The 15,974-nt window shown below is 42.4% G+C and overlaps 1 protein-coding gene across 1 annotated transcript in view; it reads left to right on the top strand.

Annotated features, from left to right (window-relative positions):
• Positions 1 to 15,974, top strand: part of LOC147310850 (titin-like) — a 216,913-nt gene that overhangs the window by 60,759 nt on the left and 140,180 nt on the right. The window contains exons 63-82 of the mRNA XM_086267493.1: positions 585 to 863; positions 979 to 1,260; positions 1,362 to 1,640; positions 1,868 to 2,155; positions 5,642 to 5,920; positions 6,205 to 6,486; positions 7,080 to 7,358; positions 7,452 to 7,739; positions 8,116 to 8,403; positions 8,538 to 8,828; positions 9,192 to 9,479; positions 9,627 to 9,737; positions 9,827 to 10,112; positions 10,232 to 10,415; positions 10,494 to 10,577; positions 13,391 to 13,658; positions 13,884 to 14,144; positions 14,509 to 14,718; positions 14,832 to 14,909; positions 15,014 to 15,040. Coding sequence (XP_086123619.1) covers positions 585 to 863; positions 979 to 1,260; positions 1,362 to 1,640; positions 1,868 to 2,155; positions 5,642 to 5,920; positions 6,205 to 6,486; positions 7,080 to 7,358; positions 7,452 to 7,739; positions 8,116 to 8,403; positions 8,538 to 8,828; positions 9,192 to 9,479; positions 9,627 to 9,737; positions 9,827 to 10,112; positions 10,232 to 10,415; positions 10,494 to 10,577; positions 13,391 to 13,658; positions 13,884 to 14,144; positions 14,509 to 14,718; positions 14,832 to 14,909; positions 15,014 to 15,040 — 4,632 coding nt within the window. The remainder of the gene's footprint in view (positions 1 to 584; positions 864 to 978; positions 1,261 to 1,361; positions 1,641 to 1,867; positions 2,156 to 5,641; positions 5,921 to 6,204; positions 6,487 to 7,079; positions 7,359 to 7,451; positions 7,740 to 8,115; positions 8,404 to 8,537; positions 8,829 to 9,191; positions 9,480 to 9,626; positions 9,738 to 9,826; positions 10,113 to 10,231; positions 10,416 to 10,493; positions 10,578 to 13,390; positions 13,659 to 13,883; positions 14,145 to 14,508; positions 14,719 to 14,831; positions 14,910 to 15,013; positions 15,041 to 15,974) is intronic.

Genomic DNA, 15,974 nt, shown 5'->3' with positions numbered 1-15,974 from the left:
TGATTACCTGACAAAACAAGACGTAACGATTTAGTAAACGTTTTCACCAGACGATGGCCTGAGACAGCTTTCAGTTTCCGCGAGCCGGGCTTGTGCTAACTTTGCCACTCAGCGATAGAGCGTTGATCGAAGCCCAGCCACACTGTTAAATAGCAGACAGTTGATGAGGACCGCTGGCAGCAGATGGATCCTGATTGAAGAGCAGGTGTGGCTGTTCTTAGCCCGGGAACGCCACCAGCCTGGTGTTGCCCGAGAACCGGCACACTGGCCACACACACAAACGCACACAGAGGGAAACAGGGGACTAAAAACAAACCACTCAAATGACATAACATTAAAAGCAGTTCGACCAGCGAGGACTGACGGACCATGACAAATTGTTCCATAAAATTTCCACATTAAATATACAATCTTTTCTAAGACTTCATGTTCATACAAAAATTCCACCCGTTAATCTCTAGTAACGTTTTCAACACTGCCAGCTTTGAGCTTCATTCAACAGTTATGGATTCCAGTTTTAAGATCTAGACATGAATTGTTTCCCTCGTGTATTCCTCTTTAACGGTTCCATCATCTTTCTATAGACCCCCCATCTTTTGTCAAAATACCCCAGCCTGTTGAAGGGCTGAAGGGTAAGGACGTAAGTTTGTACTGCGAGATCAGTGGTACAGCTCCATTCCAGATCACCTGGTTTAAAGACAGAAAACCTCTCATGGAGAGCAGGAAGTTTAAGCTGGTGAGCGAGGGCAGCTCAGCCACACTGCATGTCATTGGAATAGAGCCCTCAGACGCCGGCGAATACGAGTGCAAAGTGTCAAACAGTGTAGGAAGCGATACCTGCCAGACATCAATTAAACTCAGAGGTCAGTAGAAATCGCGATAGCATTAAATTAAAATAATATAAAATAAAATTAGATTTTCAAATGACTTTGTCACCTTGCTGACTTTGCCTTTGCGCTGTTTTTCTCCTCTCTTCAGAGCCACCATCATTTGTGAAGAGACTGTCAAACATTACAGTGATACTGGGAGGGGAGGTGACCCTTGTGGCCACTGTTAAAGGCTCTGAACCCATTACTGTGTCCTGGGTTCAAGACAAGGATCACATTCTCAGGGACAGTGACAACAGGAAAATCACCTATGAAAACAACCAGGTGGCAGTTAAAATCTTTAACGCTGATGCAACTACGGCAGGCAAATATACCTGCCAACTCAGAAACGATGCTGGGAGTGTGGAGTGTTTCGCTAACTTGACTGTTCTAGGTTTGTAATCATATAATTCTCTCTCTTTCTGTTTTGTTTTTCTACCTGGAGCCTGAATGTGTGATTTTAAGTATTTTCTGCTCCCTCTCTGTTGACTCCAGAGCCTGCTAAAATAGTGGACAAGCCGGATGCTCTGAGTGTGACGGCAGGTGATATGGCTGCCCTGGAGGTCAAAGTGTGTGGAACCCCAGAGCTCATACCCAAGTGGTTCAAAGATGGTGCTGAGCTGGCTTCTGGGAGAAAATACAAAATCTCATTTTCCCGGATGATTTCGAGCCTGAATGTGCTGTCTGCTGAGAAAGTTGACTCTGGAGAATACACATTTGAGATTATGAATGAAGTTGGGAAGGACCTGAGTAAAATCAATCTCACTGTTTTAGGTAGGTAACGTCTTCGTACCATGAGCTGGAATATCCTGATCAGTGTGTTCACTCATTACCCCATTGACATGAGGGAAGAGGATTCATTGAAAGTACTTTTACCCTAGTATCGTATTTTTCGGACTATAAGGCGCACTGTCGATTGCGCCTTATAGTCCAAAAATTACGGTACTTTTCTTGACAAATGGATACTCTTTAACAGCATTGTTTGTTTCCCTCTGAAACAGATAAGACGATTCCTCCAACATTCTCACGGAAACTGAAAGACTGTACCACTGTTGTTGGAAAACCTTTAGAAATAGAGTGCAAAGTGTCAGGCTCATCTCCTTTTACCATTTCATGGTACCACAATGACGAGGAGATAAAGAGTGGGCCAAATTATGAGATTTCATTCAGTGACAACAACTGTACACTAAGGGTGCTCACGCTGAAGCTGGCTGACTCTGGAGCATACAAATGTAAGGCTGTCAACAAGGCGGGAACCACAGAAACTACAGCCTTCCTGGTTGTTCGAGGTCAGTATCCCAATCCCAGTATCCCAGTCAAAGAAGTCTTTATGTTGCTGCTGTCTGTTGAATGTTTCAGCACCCGTTTCTCTGAGCTGCCTCCAATTAATTCAGTGAAAAGCAGTGGCGTGTCTAGAAAATTTTTGTTGGGGGGGCCAAGAAGGGGCACATATTTGGAGAAGGGTGGCAGATGTAATTGGCAGATAATGTTAAAAAAAATGTCTACCAACCATTAACCATAATTCAATAACCCTGTAAACCTAAAAATCCGAATGTGCTTTTAACTCTTATTAGAATGAGATTTTAACCACTACGGTGCAAAGTTTTTAGATACTGCGTTGATAAAGTACAAGAGATACAATCAGTGCTTTGTCAGTGTTTATTCAGCATTCAAGGACATCAATATTTACATAGTATTTTTACTGACATATAGTGCACATATGTTTTGGGCAAAAACATTTTTGAATATTAAAATACGAACATTTTTAACAAACAATTGGCATATTAGCCAATGCAAAACTTTATCTGCTTATTAGAAACAGAAGATAATCTTCTCACAAACTGGTGTTTGATTTTGAAACAGGAAAAAAGTGGGGAAACAAATGAAAAGACTAACATTTGAATAAAACCTGAAAGCAAGTAAATACTTTCTATGCTGCCTTATGGTAAACTTTGGTAATATTGATAAAGAACAACACTGGCTGATGATGAAATACAGTCAGCTGGCATGGTGACACTGCCAGTATTAACCTGCAGGGCTGGACTGGGACAGAAAATCGGGCATTTTGACTAAAGACCGGCCCACCAGGTATTAAAGCCATAAAGCCTTTGAATGAAAACAAACGCTGTGGTGACAGTGATGTAGTCTTGTTGGTATATGTATGATTTCTATACATTTTACGTCAGATAAAAACTTTGTTCACAAGATTCAGATAATTATTTAATAAAAGCTAGACATTTTAAATGAGAATAAGAAAGAAAAGTATTTCTTTGTGCCCCCCTCTCCCTGTTAATGCCCTACCTGCCCCCCTGGCAAAACTTTGCTAGACCCGCCCCTGCACAGTTACCAGCTGTCAGCTGCTTAGAAAAGGATCCTGGTGTTATTTGTCTCTCAGAAACAGTTCATAACTTCCCTTCAACTCATTCCTGTCACCTAAAAGGTAAACCATCACCTGCTCAGCTCTGATGATTCAGTAAGGACATCTCCTGGTTTCACCTTCATGTTTCCCTCTCATTAGGGTGGCTGTGGCTACAATGTAGCTGCCATCACCAGTGTGTGAATGTGTGTGTGAATGGGTGGATGACTGGATGTGCAAAGCGCTTTGGGGTCCTTAGGGACTAGTAAAGTGCTATACAAATACGGACCATTTAGGATATCCAAACCGACATCATGACCAGCAGCTTTTACAGCTGTGGCTCCAGCAAACATCAGCTGATACTAGAAATTAATATTAAACACATTCTAACAACAGCTGATCAAGCTTAAACGTGCTGCTGTTGTTTAGCGCGACATCTGCTGGTTTCCTCTTTCTGGCGCAAAGTGGGCGATAAACAAACAAGAGAGACGATCAGCTGATCATTGATCAGTTTCATGATTGAAGTAGGAACAGGAGAGGGAGGGGGAGAGAATGAGAGAAGAAGAGGCAGCTGTGCAGCGTAAAGACAGAATAACTCCAACTTTGTGTCTTTTTTTCATTATAGCTGAAAAAAACTGTGTCTCTTCTCAGCTCAATACGAAACGCGTAACATTTTCTCTGAATGCGGGACTATTTCATTTTTACGGGACGGTTGGCAACTCTACTAACTAACCTTATGAATAAAGTTCACTATCAGTAACATCATAGCACCCACCCAGCTGTATAAAAAGTTTGTCATGCTAGCTAGCACGCAGTACGAGTTATTGTAACTGACTGTAAAGAGTCAGCACAAGGAAAATAAACTCCACCTAAACTTGGTTGATATCTGACCCAGATAGACTGCAGGTCATAACTTCTTACCTGAAGTTCAGTTCACCTGACACTCGGACCGGGTTCCAGGTTAACTGGTGCTTAGATTAACTGGATTTGGTCGAACAGATGTGTGCCACACTTGCGTTTCAGGAGCTGCTACCGACAAGCCAGCAAAAAAAACGCCAAGTGTGTCACCTGTGAGGTTATCTCCAACACACTTTACCGACAGTCTCGGTCGTTGTGTCCCTGGGCAAGACACTTCACCGTTACCTACGGGTCAGAGGGCCCGGTGGCGCCAGTTTCCGGCAGCCTCGCCTCTGTCAGTGCGCCCCTGGGCAGCTGTGGCTACAATGTAGCTGCCATCACCAGTGTGTGAATGACTGACTGTAAAGCGCTTTGGGGTCCACAGGGACTAAATAAAGCACTATACAAATACAGGCCATTTACCATTTACAATGAAAAACAGTTCTGTGACAAATAAATCCTACAGTCCATGCACAAAACCATCTGTGTCTGTTCTCATCAGAGTATGCACACAGAGCTCTGCAACATCACAAATCAAATCTAAAGTGACAATGTTCTTTGATTACTGTCTTTGTACTTATGACAACTAATCATAAAAAATGTGTTAAAAATAGTGAACTGATAAACTTGTAAAAATCAATATTTATGCAGAATGTATCTGATATATTCTTGGATTTTGACTGTTGTTAGAATGTTAGAAAACGGTTTCAGGCGTAACAGGTGGTGTTTTATATCAAAATTCACAATAACAGAATTCAATAAAATTTTATTTATTCATAAAGCACCAAATTATAACAACAGTTGCCTCAAGGTGCTTTATATTGTAAGGTAAAGACCCTAAAATATAGTGTTCACTACTGGCAGACCCCACTCCCAGTGGCTCTGCAGGTTCAAATGCACTGCAACCTAAGAAAACACCAGCAAATAGACAATTGCAGCAAAAGCACACAAAACAAACGGAAATATAATTACATTAAAAATTATTTAGGCGAGACAAGAGCTGTGGATTGAAAGAAGTGTTGGAGTAATGTGTGTGCTCAACACATGATTCATGCAATCCTGTAGATACACATTTGCTATCAGTCACCTTCTCAGCTGTTCCGTCACATTATTGTCTCCTTTAAATCAATATTGTTTTTGTGAGGTTTTGTTTTATTCCACTGTGAACATTAATTTGCAGTTTTCTACTTGCTGATGTTTTCTTTGGTTGCAAGGTGTTTGACTTGTCTGGACCACTGTACCAACCAGGTTGGGAAAAGATACAAGCACCCCACAGGAGACCACCTGTCCTCTGTGGTGCCCACACATGTGACGGGCCCCACCTCCTGCCCCCCAATACCTTTATTAAACAGTTAAGATAGAAGTAGAATCAGAATCCTTTATTATTCACTGAGGCAAAAATCACAGTTTTTGGCAACAATTCAGATTGTAATGCAGTCATCTTATCGTTTTAGCCCGTTCTGTTATTGCCCTGACAATTCTATGTCTGATAGAAATGTTTGATATTTCTGTTTGGACCCAGAACCTCCAACGTTTGTGGTGCCACCGCAGCCAGTGGAGGCCATGCCAGGCTCTAATGTGACGTTCTCAGCCATGGTGAAAGGCAGCGCCCCTCTCAAACTCAAGTGGTTCAGAGGGACGAAAGAGATCGTAGCTGGACATGGCTACGATTTCTCCCTGGATGATAACAAAGTTCTGTTAGAGCTTTACAACGTGGACAAATCTCATGCTGGAGAGTACACCTGTCAGATCATTAATGACGCAGGAAAAGAAAGCTATCCAGTGAATCTCACTGTCAAAGGTTGGCCAGAAAGAACTTATTTCTTATTTCACTAAAAAATATATATTTTTAAAATGTGGTTAATCCCAGGTAAGGTTTGGGTAACTTTGTTACCTTTGGTTAATATTAAAACACGTACATGTGACAGATATTTTAAGTTCAGGAAAGGGGCAAATATCTTTTCAGTGGCACCACACACCTTTCTGCTAGCAACATTAATTAGTTAAATGCAATCGACTTTAGGTTTTTCTTGTCTATAAATTTCTTCTAACGCAATCATTTTAATAACATATTGTGTTTTTCAGAGCCAGCAACTTTCTCAAAGAAGCTGAAGGACATATCAGTTGAGAAGGGCAAACCATTAACCCTGGAGTGTACATACACGGGCACCCCCATGATCACTGTGAGCTGGTACAAAGATGGCCAGCAGATCTTTGCTTCATACAAATACAACATTACCACAACAGAAAGCTCCTGTATCTTAGAGTGTCTCAGCACTGATGACAAGGAGGCTGCAGGAAAATACTGCTGCCAAGTGTGCAACGATGCTGGGAAAGACACGTGTGAGGCAGTGGTTTCTATCCTCGGTTAGTACAAGATCACTGAACCCACTCTGTTTGGGTTCATTTGTTGATTTGTTCCTGCAAAATATTCTTGGGCAAGCGTCCGATGCATCCACCAGAGTACAAATGTGTGTGAATGTTAGATAGAAAGAGCAACACAAACTGAATAGTTAAAAGAATGAAAAATGCCCCTTATTAGGTAATAATCGAGAGTCAAACTTTATACTCTCTTCAGAGCCGACCACCTCAACAAAGTCTTTCCTTCTGATTAGGCAAATCAGGAGACTCTACTTAGAAGCAGTGTGCAGTGGTTGTAAACCTGCAGTAATAAGTAACAAACTGATATCAGCACATTGCAAAGGTATAAAAATATGGAAACCTCAAACATACAGAAGCCAGAGGTTTTGCATTATGGATGTTACAGTCGCCCACTTTTATTCAGTAAAATTGCATATAAGACTATATGATGAGGAAAAGCCTGATAGGTTAATCTATAAGCAATAATACATACAACCACACTCAAAGCAAGACTTATTATATGTGTAGCTGTCCCAAAGCCTGCAGATCTGATTTAATTTACAGTGTGTCCCTATGTTTTCTGGCGTTTGCACACACAGAGCCACCATATTTTACTGAGTCACTGGAGCCCATGGAGGTGACAGCTGGAGATGCTGTCTGTCTGAAATGTCAGGTTGCAGGCACACCTGAGATCAAGGTGTCCTGGTTCAAGGCTGATGGCAAAGTCAGGTCTAGCCCCACCTGCAAGCTGGAGTACACAAAGGGTGTTGCCTGTTTGAAGCTAAGTAAAGCCACCAAGTCCGATATCGGAGAGTACACCTGCAAGGCAGAGAACAGGATTGGCTCTGCTTCCTCCAGCTGCAGACTCAATGTGCAAGGTAAAACCTAGTTTTCCAGATTACTGAATTTATACCTTTGTAAAAATCACTGGCTTTTCAGACTAATGTCTGCCATGTGTTTATCTTTTACAGAAGCTAAAACGCCACCATCATTCCCAAAGAAGATCACCAGCCTGCAGCAAACTGAGGGCCAGCCAGTGCGCTTTGAGTGCCGCGTGGCTGGCTCATTGCCCATCGAGGTGTCCTGGCTGAAAGACGGCAAACCTCTGAGTCAGGGGGAGGAGTTTTCCATGCTGTACGATGATAACACAGCTGTTCTGCAGATCAACAACAGTGAGATGAGGCACTCTGGGGAGTACACTTGCGTGGCCACCAACAGTGTGGGCTCAGCTTCATGCAGAGCCAAGCTCACTCTGCAAGGTGTGTGACGCATGATTGGATGGTTGATTCATTAATACTGGATGCTTATGAAGCAAACAGTGTAACGTTTAGATATCTCACCGTCACCTACTGATTCTGACTAGACAAAAACGAGTCTTCTATTTATTGTGAAACTGTGTTAGGAGACCTCATGACTTCTGGTCACTGCTCCTCACGTTTCTGAAAATGCCCCACTCTGTTGTACTTAACCACCTTTCTCTTTCACGTTCTAGACGTTCTAAATGTCTTTTGTTTATTATTTTTGACAGCACTTTGGTCAGATGGTGCTGGGCTGTTTAAGGCCCCAAACTGTTTAATCGTGTCCATCTAAAGATTTGTTCTTTTATCTTCCTTTCATTCATTCACCACTCTGCAGAACCCAGATACCCTCCGGTATTTGACAGGAAATTGTCACTACAGGAGGTGACAGTGGGTGACAGCATTGAGCTGGAATGTCACATGACTGGTTCTACCCCCATTAAAGTCACTTGGTCCAAAGACCACAAAGATATTCGCTCTGGGGGGAATTATAAGATTAGCTGTGTGGATAATACACCTCACCTGACCATTCTGAAGGCAGATAAATCAGATACAGGGAGGTACTTCTGCCACGCCTCTAATGACATGGGGAAGGACTCTTGTTCCTCTGATATCACTGTCAAAGGTATTTGAACCTGGGGCACACTCATGCCATCTCGGCTCTCTCTTCTAAAGCATTCACGTCTCTCGAAGGACATTGTTTTGTCTTTGAAAGCTGCTCCCCTTCTCATCATTCTTACTTTCTTGTCTTGATTTCAGAGCGCAAAAATCCTCCAGTGTTCACCAAAAAGCCCTCAGAGCACATCGAGGACATGGAGGGCAAACTGGTGAAGATTGAGGGCCGAGTCTCCGGGTCGCAGCCCATTTCAGTCAGCTGGTTCAAAGATGACATGGAGATACAGAGTTCTGACAAGTATGACATCAGCTTTAAGAGTAATGTGGCAGTGCTGTGCATTAAAAACAGCCAAGTGATTGACAGCGGAAGGTACTCGTGCCAGGCCTCTAATGAAGCTGGGAAAGCCTCCTGTGATGTCACTGTTGGCATCTCAGGTATGTTTGATTTAAAGTCGAAGCATAATTGATGCTCACAGAATGACAGCTAGCAGGAATGATTAAAAAATGACGGAGCTTATTTAGTGGTTTGGTATGTTTATCGAAGTCTCTGGTTTTCTTTATTCCATTGTTATAATCTTTGATGATTTGGACTGTTGGTTAAACATCTTGCTTAAATTGTTAACTAATGAAGGCTTCAAGTCAGACTTTTTCTCCTCATGTATATTTGCTTTTTAACCCTGTTATTCGAATTTACTTTGAAGTCTTTGTTTAAAGGTCTTCAGATGTGTTTATGAATCTGAATCTGAGCACTGACAGCAGTACAGTCAGATAAATCAGACTGGCTTATCTCTCTTTCAGAGGCCAAGAAGCCCCCAGTGTTTGACGTACCTCTCAAACCAGCAACTGTGGATGACGGCGAAAAGCTAATTCTCAGGTGCCATGTCTGTGGATCTTCCCCTCTGAAGATCCAGTGGATGAAGGACAGGAAGGAGTTGACACCATCCAGCAGCACTAGAATCAGCTTTTCTGATGGCACAGCATGTCTGGAGATCAGCACAGTCTCTAAACTCAATGCTGGTGACTACCTCTGCAAGGCTACCAATGAGGCTGGCAGCGAATTCTGCAAAGCCAAAGTCACTGTCAAAGGTAAAAAAAAAAAAAAAAGGTTAAATCCCCTCAGATCTGTACTCTAAGATTTTATTTATTTGTAATTGTTTTTATTTCTCAAAAGTTGAAAAATTCAGATTTTTGTTGCTTTTGAGAATCTTTCATTTGTAGTTTGTCATCTTGCAGAGAAACCTGGAGCAGCTCTGTCTCCTGCTGAAGCTCCAGCAGCTTCTCCATCCAAAAAACTGGACAATCTGTTCTTCATTGAAGAGCCTAAAACTGCACACGTTACCGAGAGTGAGGGTCTCAACATTTGCACAATGCACAATCCAAATGTGTAAAAACGTAGGCATTTCTGATCTAACTCCTCTACCTGTTGCTCACAGAGGGAACCGCCACCTTCATCGCAAAGGTGGGTGGTGACCCCATTCCCAGTGTGAAGTGGATGAAAGGGAAGTGGAGGCAAGTGACCCATGGTGGCCGGATCTCCATTGAACAGAAGGGCCAAGAGGCCAAACTGGAGATCAAAGAAGTGACGAAATCGGACTCTGGTCAGTACAGGTGTGTCGCCTCCAACAAACATGGCGAGATCGAGTGCAGTACTGACATGCACGTAGAGGAAAAGAAGGACGTAGTGATGCTTGAGGGAGACCTCCGCGCTAAACTGAAGAAGTGAGTTTAGAATCTGACAACACAGAATCATTCAGACTGAAATGTCGTTTAAATGTCGTTCAATTTGTCATTGTCATTTTGTTTATCTTTAAAAATGTATGACATCTCCTTGTTCTCAGAACTCCATCAAAGCAAAAGAGCCCACAGGAGGAAAAAGACATTGACATAGTTGAGCTGTTGAGAAACGTGGACCCGAAAGAGTATGAGAAATACGCCCGGATGTACGGTATCACTGACTACCGAGGCCTACTGCATGCAATTGAGCAGCTCAAAAAAGAGAGAGCTGAAGAAAGTGGAAGACAAGTAAGGGTCTCCACAATCACTTGGTCCGATGATTTTGAAGCTGTGGATGTCTAATGCACTTGTTTGTGTTGCTGACAGGAGGTAGACCGTGGAGACAGAGAGTCTGATGAGGACATGGCCAGGCTGGTGGCTGACCTGCAGAAGAGGATGGAACGGACTGAGGTCAGGACATGTGCAAAGTCCGTTTTGAAAACCAAAGCTTTACTGTTAATGCAACTTGAAATTCATCGTTTCATAATGTTTGTAAAGAATTTAGAAATGGATTTCAGAGAGGAAGATGCAGTAAGGTAAATATAACTTTTGTTTGTGCAGGTCATCAGTATAAAAATAAAAATAAAGGAGATTTATTCACCAATAACATCAATTTACAAAATCTTTCTGAAGCTGAATCTTACGGTGGCCCTGAGAGGCCAAACGGACTGAAAGCATCTGCAAAAGCACACACAAAACACAAACAGACAAAAAGACAATAAAGAAAATACAGAAAACAATCAGAAAGAAAACGGAAATGTTTCCGTCAAGTTATTGTGTCCCCTGAAACACTTCTGTTTTCCTTTCTGATTTTGTTTTTGTAGTTTTTGTCATGTTTCTCTCATTCCCGTTGTCTTTTTTCTGTTTCCATTGTGTATTGTGTGCTTTTGCAGCGTTTTCCTATTTGCTGGTGTTTTCTTAAATCCGTTTGCCCTCCTAGGGCCACCGTAATACTCTTAGGCCCACAGTAGAATCCAAAGTTTTACATTTTGTTTTAGTTGAATCACAGTACAATTAATATTTAACTTTATTGAGTAAAGCTTTTACTTGCAACGGTCGGAAAGAGTTGCTTATTTAATCGTGATCGTGAACTGGGTGTCTACAGCTCTCTAAAGTGTTTTCCAGCAGCAATTAGAAATCTCTCACTGATTTCTTTGTTAGTCAGCTAACTTCTTTTTACTCCCCTGAGCCTTTTAGTAGATACACCTATGGTATCGATTTCAAAATCCTACGTTGCCTTGTTCTCAAATGATCACATTTACAAGTTTTTCAGAAAACTTGACTTCTGACCTTTGACCTTGAGGTCAAGGTCACTGAGATTTGATAAATGGTCTGTATTTGTATAGCGCTTTACTTGGTCCTAAGTACCCCAAAGCGCTTTACACTATACACAATCATCCACCCATTCACACACACATTCACACACTGGTGATGGCAGCTACATGTAGCCACAGCCACCCTGGGGCGCACTGACAGAGGCGAGGCTGCCGGACACTGGCGCCACTGGGCCCTCTGACCACCACCAGTAGGCAACGGGTGAAGTGTCTTGCCCAAGGACACAACGACCGAGACTGTCGGAGCCGGGGCTCGAACCGGCAACCTTCCGATTACAAGACGAACGCCCAACTCTTGAGCCACGATCGCCCCATTTGAACTCATCTGATATTTTTAGCATATTCACCAATTTCAAAGGTGACTTCCATCTCAAGTTATTACAGCCACACAATTTTCAGAAAACCTGACCTCTGACGTTCAGGTCAACCAAGACAGCCCTACAACTTCCAGAGCCTTCAAGAACTCATGGTGAACCTCACACACCCTAGAGCAGAGGTCTCCAACCTTTTTTGCGCCTCTGACCGGTTTATGCCTGACAATATTTTCATGGACCGGCCTTTAAGGTGTTGCAGATAAATAGAACAAAATAAAACTAGTACCGGTACCGAAAAAGAGAAGATTTATTCATAACACACGTGAAAAGACCCAGGAAAACCGAGTTAACGATAAAAACGATAACAAAATAACGCTGAAAACCGATAAAAACTCTGAAAACCATACATTTCATACCTGAGCCTCAACTCTCGCGGCCCGGTACCAAACGACTCACGGACCGGTACCGGTCCGAGGCCCGGGGGTTGGGGACCGCTGCCCTAGAGGACCTGCCACCAAGGATTTCTAGGAGTAACCAAGTGGTGGAAGGTTTCCACTTTGATGGTCTCAGAATCTCGTCGCTGTACCAGTCCGTTGTGGTAAAGAGAGAGCTAAGCGTAAAAGCAAAACTCTTAATTTACCGGCCAATGTACACCCTTACCCTTACCAACGGTCATGACCTCTGGGTAGTGGCTGAAATCATGGATACAAGCGACGGAAGGAGTTCAGCCATCCGGGTGAAGTGTTCTAGACAAGTCCCACCAGGAAGAAGCCCCGGGACAGACCCAGGACAAGCTAAGGACATTATATATCTTGGCTGGCTAGGGTGAGGGAGGTCTGGGCTTTTCTGCTTAGGCTGAAGCCCCAGCAACCCAGTCCTAGATAAGCGGAAGAAAATCAATGGACTTCCTTCTAGAATTATCACAAGCACAAGATTTTCAGAAAACTTCACCTATGACCTCAGACCTTGAGGTCAAGGTCACTGAGTTTTGAACTCATCAGCGATAGTAGATACACCTGTGGTATTAATTTGTAAATCCTACGCCTTGTTTTGTTCTCAGGTTTTGCATTGACAAACTTGGGTATCCACGTGACACACCCACATGCCCGGCAGGGTGCGCGGGTGGGGCGACAATACCTTATAAGCCTTTTACAGCTGAAGGCTAAAAATCCTCAAAGCATATTTAAAGGATAATTGGCTTTGTTATTAATGATAAGACCAGTGGTTGATGTGCCGTTGATGTGTTTTTGTCAGTCAACAGTTATAGGATGCATTAGCATTTATATCAGTCCAACTTTATTCTGAAATCGTTGCAATGGTCTTTTTTGCTGAATTAACAAAACTAATGTTGGTACAGGGTCAACATTGCAAGTGATCAATTACGTTGTAGCCATAGACCCAGTTTATTTTCTTTGGTCCTTAACATATGTTGTGCACATAAACATTATTAGAAAAAGCTGTTGAGCCATCAGAGAATCTTTCCTTTACTGCAGTGTACACTTAATAGAAATAATCACAAGGATGAAAAACTGTTTGTCTGGCATGTACTTCATAATGCTCTTTGTCATTATTGCAGCCTGTCACTGTGGTGAAGGACATTTCCAATCAATCTGTCTTCATTAATGAAGAAGCAGTGTTCGAGTGTGAGATCAAGATCAACTACCTAGAGATCACGCTGTCCTGGTACAAAGGCACACAGAAACTTGATACTAGCGACAAGTACAATATCACCATCAGCGGCGACCGCCATCTGCTCAGGATCAAGAACTGCCAGTCATCTGACCAGGGCAACTACAGGGTGGTGTGCGGGCCCCACATATCCAGTGCCAAGCTCAGTGTCATGGGTCAGTACTGACAGCTTTACTGCATCTGTTAAAAAGTATCTGTTGTTTGATAAAGGGTAATTAGCATTTCACCTCGGCAGTTGTCTAGTTTAGCTTAGAGGCTTTAGCTTTTAAGTGGTTGTAAATGTTCTGTCTTCTTGGCTGATTGAGAACAAAGCCTCGATTATCTTAAATAAACTATTTTCTTTTGACTTCATTTTTGTTTTTATGTGTTTTGTCCTTTAGAGGTGGAGGTTGAGAAACATCTACAGGACACAATGGGTAAGGAAGGCCAGTCATGTACTATGTCTTGTCAGATGTCCATCCCTAATGTAGAGGCTCAGTGGTTTAAAAATGGAAAGCAGTTAGAAATGAAGGACAGGTACACATCTGAGGTGAAACACAAGGTTCAGAAGCTACTGATCAGAGACCTGAAGCCTGAAGACCAAGGAAGATACACCTGCAAGTACCAACAGCTGGAGTCTTCAGCAGACCTCTGGGTGGAAGGTTTGTACCTGGAACCCATCCTGCAAACTTATAGACATGTTTTACGTAGTTCCCAGTTACTAACCTCTTTGACTTCCATTATCAAACTCTTAAAATAATGTTGGCAATTTGAAGATTGCCCTCTTTTTTCCTCTTTGATTTTGTCCTTCTCTTTCGTAACTTTCTTCATGATCGTGTTCCAAAAGCATGCCCCATTGTCCCACTTGTTGTATTTTTACATGCATTTTGATAACTGTCCCATAAACGATGATCATCATTTTTAACCATCTAGATGATATTTTGATGAAAAATGACCATTTAGCTATTGTCATACACTCCCAATTGTGATGCCATTTACCCATTCCCGTCTTTATCTTTTTTTTAGCTGAACAAATTCATTTCACCAAACGCATCCACAACATCGAAGTCAATGAGCGACAGTCAGCCACCTTTGAGTGTGAAGTGTCCTTTGACAATGCCATTGTTTCATGGTACAAAGACACCTGGGAACTGAAAGAGAGCCCTAAGTACAACTTCAGAAGCGAGGGCCGAAGACATTTCATGGTCATTCAAAACGTGACCGTTGAAGACGAAGGTGTGTAGTGTGCCATCAAGCTACAAAGGCTCGTCACAAAGTCCTGTAGATTTTTTTCCTCGTTGTTTGTTGAGACCTGAGTGTAAAAGATCTTCATTACTAATTCCTTATAGGCGTGTACTCAGTAATTGTGAGGTTGGAACCCAGGGGAGAGGCTAAGAGCACAGCTGAGCTTTATTTGTCTGGCAAAGGTACAGTTCAGTCAGGCAACACTTTTTATGCTTCTGCTCACCTTTTATCGAAGTGTTTAACACTCTGTTTATTCTATATTTTCTTTTTCTTTTTTTTTTTACAGAAATTGAATTAGCAATGGTCCCCATTGGTAGGTATTTTATTTTCAAGACCCTCGATGACTTTAATCATTCAGGAACATCTTTGGAAAACCTCTTTCTGCCCTCTTTATCACAGTCAGATATGGACACAGTCCACCACTCTAGTTCACCACTGCAGGTTTTTACGAATTCAGACACAATCAAAAATGATCTGACTCTTACCAGGTTCTAAAACTAGGCAAATGCAACCTCAGAGGAATAGCATCACATGACATATTACATCATGTCATAATGTATTTAAAAGATTTAAGGCAAAATTTAGGACCAATGTGTGAAAAAATAAGCCCACACTGTGATTCACTAGCGTGTAGAACCACTTTTTTGAACTATTTTCTCACATTGTTCTGGGTGAATCTCCTGTTGCATGACCCAATTTTAGTCAAATGGCTTTACATTTGACAATATCTGTGTGCAATGCCTGTGTTCATTTGAGCCACCATTAATCATGGAGTCTATGTTAAACTCACATGGCTGCCAGGTGCCCAAGTCCTGTTAGCGCCAAACAATGATCACGGCTTCTGATATGATGTGTTTGGCTTTGATTTGGTAGACCGGGTGTGGTTTGACTAGGAGGAAAAGGCTGCCCAATCTAAAGTGGTGTTCTGTTATTGGACTTCTATGATAATCACAGTGTGTCCATAACGAACACATGTTCAAGTATAAGGGTGTTCCTAGGTGGAAGTGACACCAGGACACGCTAGGTTGCAGGTTGGTGATTAATTTCATATCTGTGTCATGAGTTTAGCTGTCAACTGATCACCACCTGGTAGTGAGTTGGATGAGGTGAGAGCAAAGGATGCTGGCCATGCACGCCCAGATATATGGGGAAGGTGCATTGGGAGCATCTAGCCGAAGCCCTGGTCAATTTCCACTTCTGGCATAACTTTGAATACATTCCGAGAGAGACTGAGGGCATTGAGCCAT

This window comes from Aulonocara sp. 'chitande type north' Nkhata Bay, linkage group LG16 (genome assembly GCF_057382095.1).
Source record: "Aulonocara sp. 'chitande type north' Nkhata Bay isolate Kocher_YH1m ecotype deep benthic linkage group LG16, A_spYH_male_GT1.1, whole genome shotgun sequence".
In the NCBI taxonomy this organism is placed as follows: Eukaryota; Metazoa; Chordata; class Actinopteri; order Cichliformes; family Cichlidae; genus Aulonocara; species Aulonocara sp. 'chitande type north' Nkhata Bay.
Note: the sequence above shows the minus strand (reverse complement) of the source record. Positions and strands in the feature narration are given on the sequence as shown.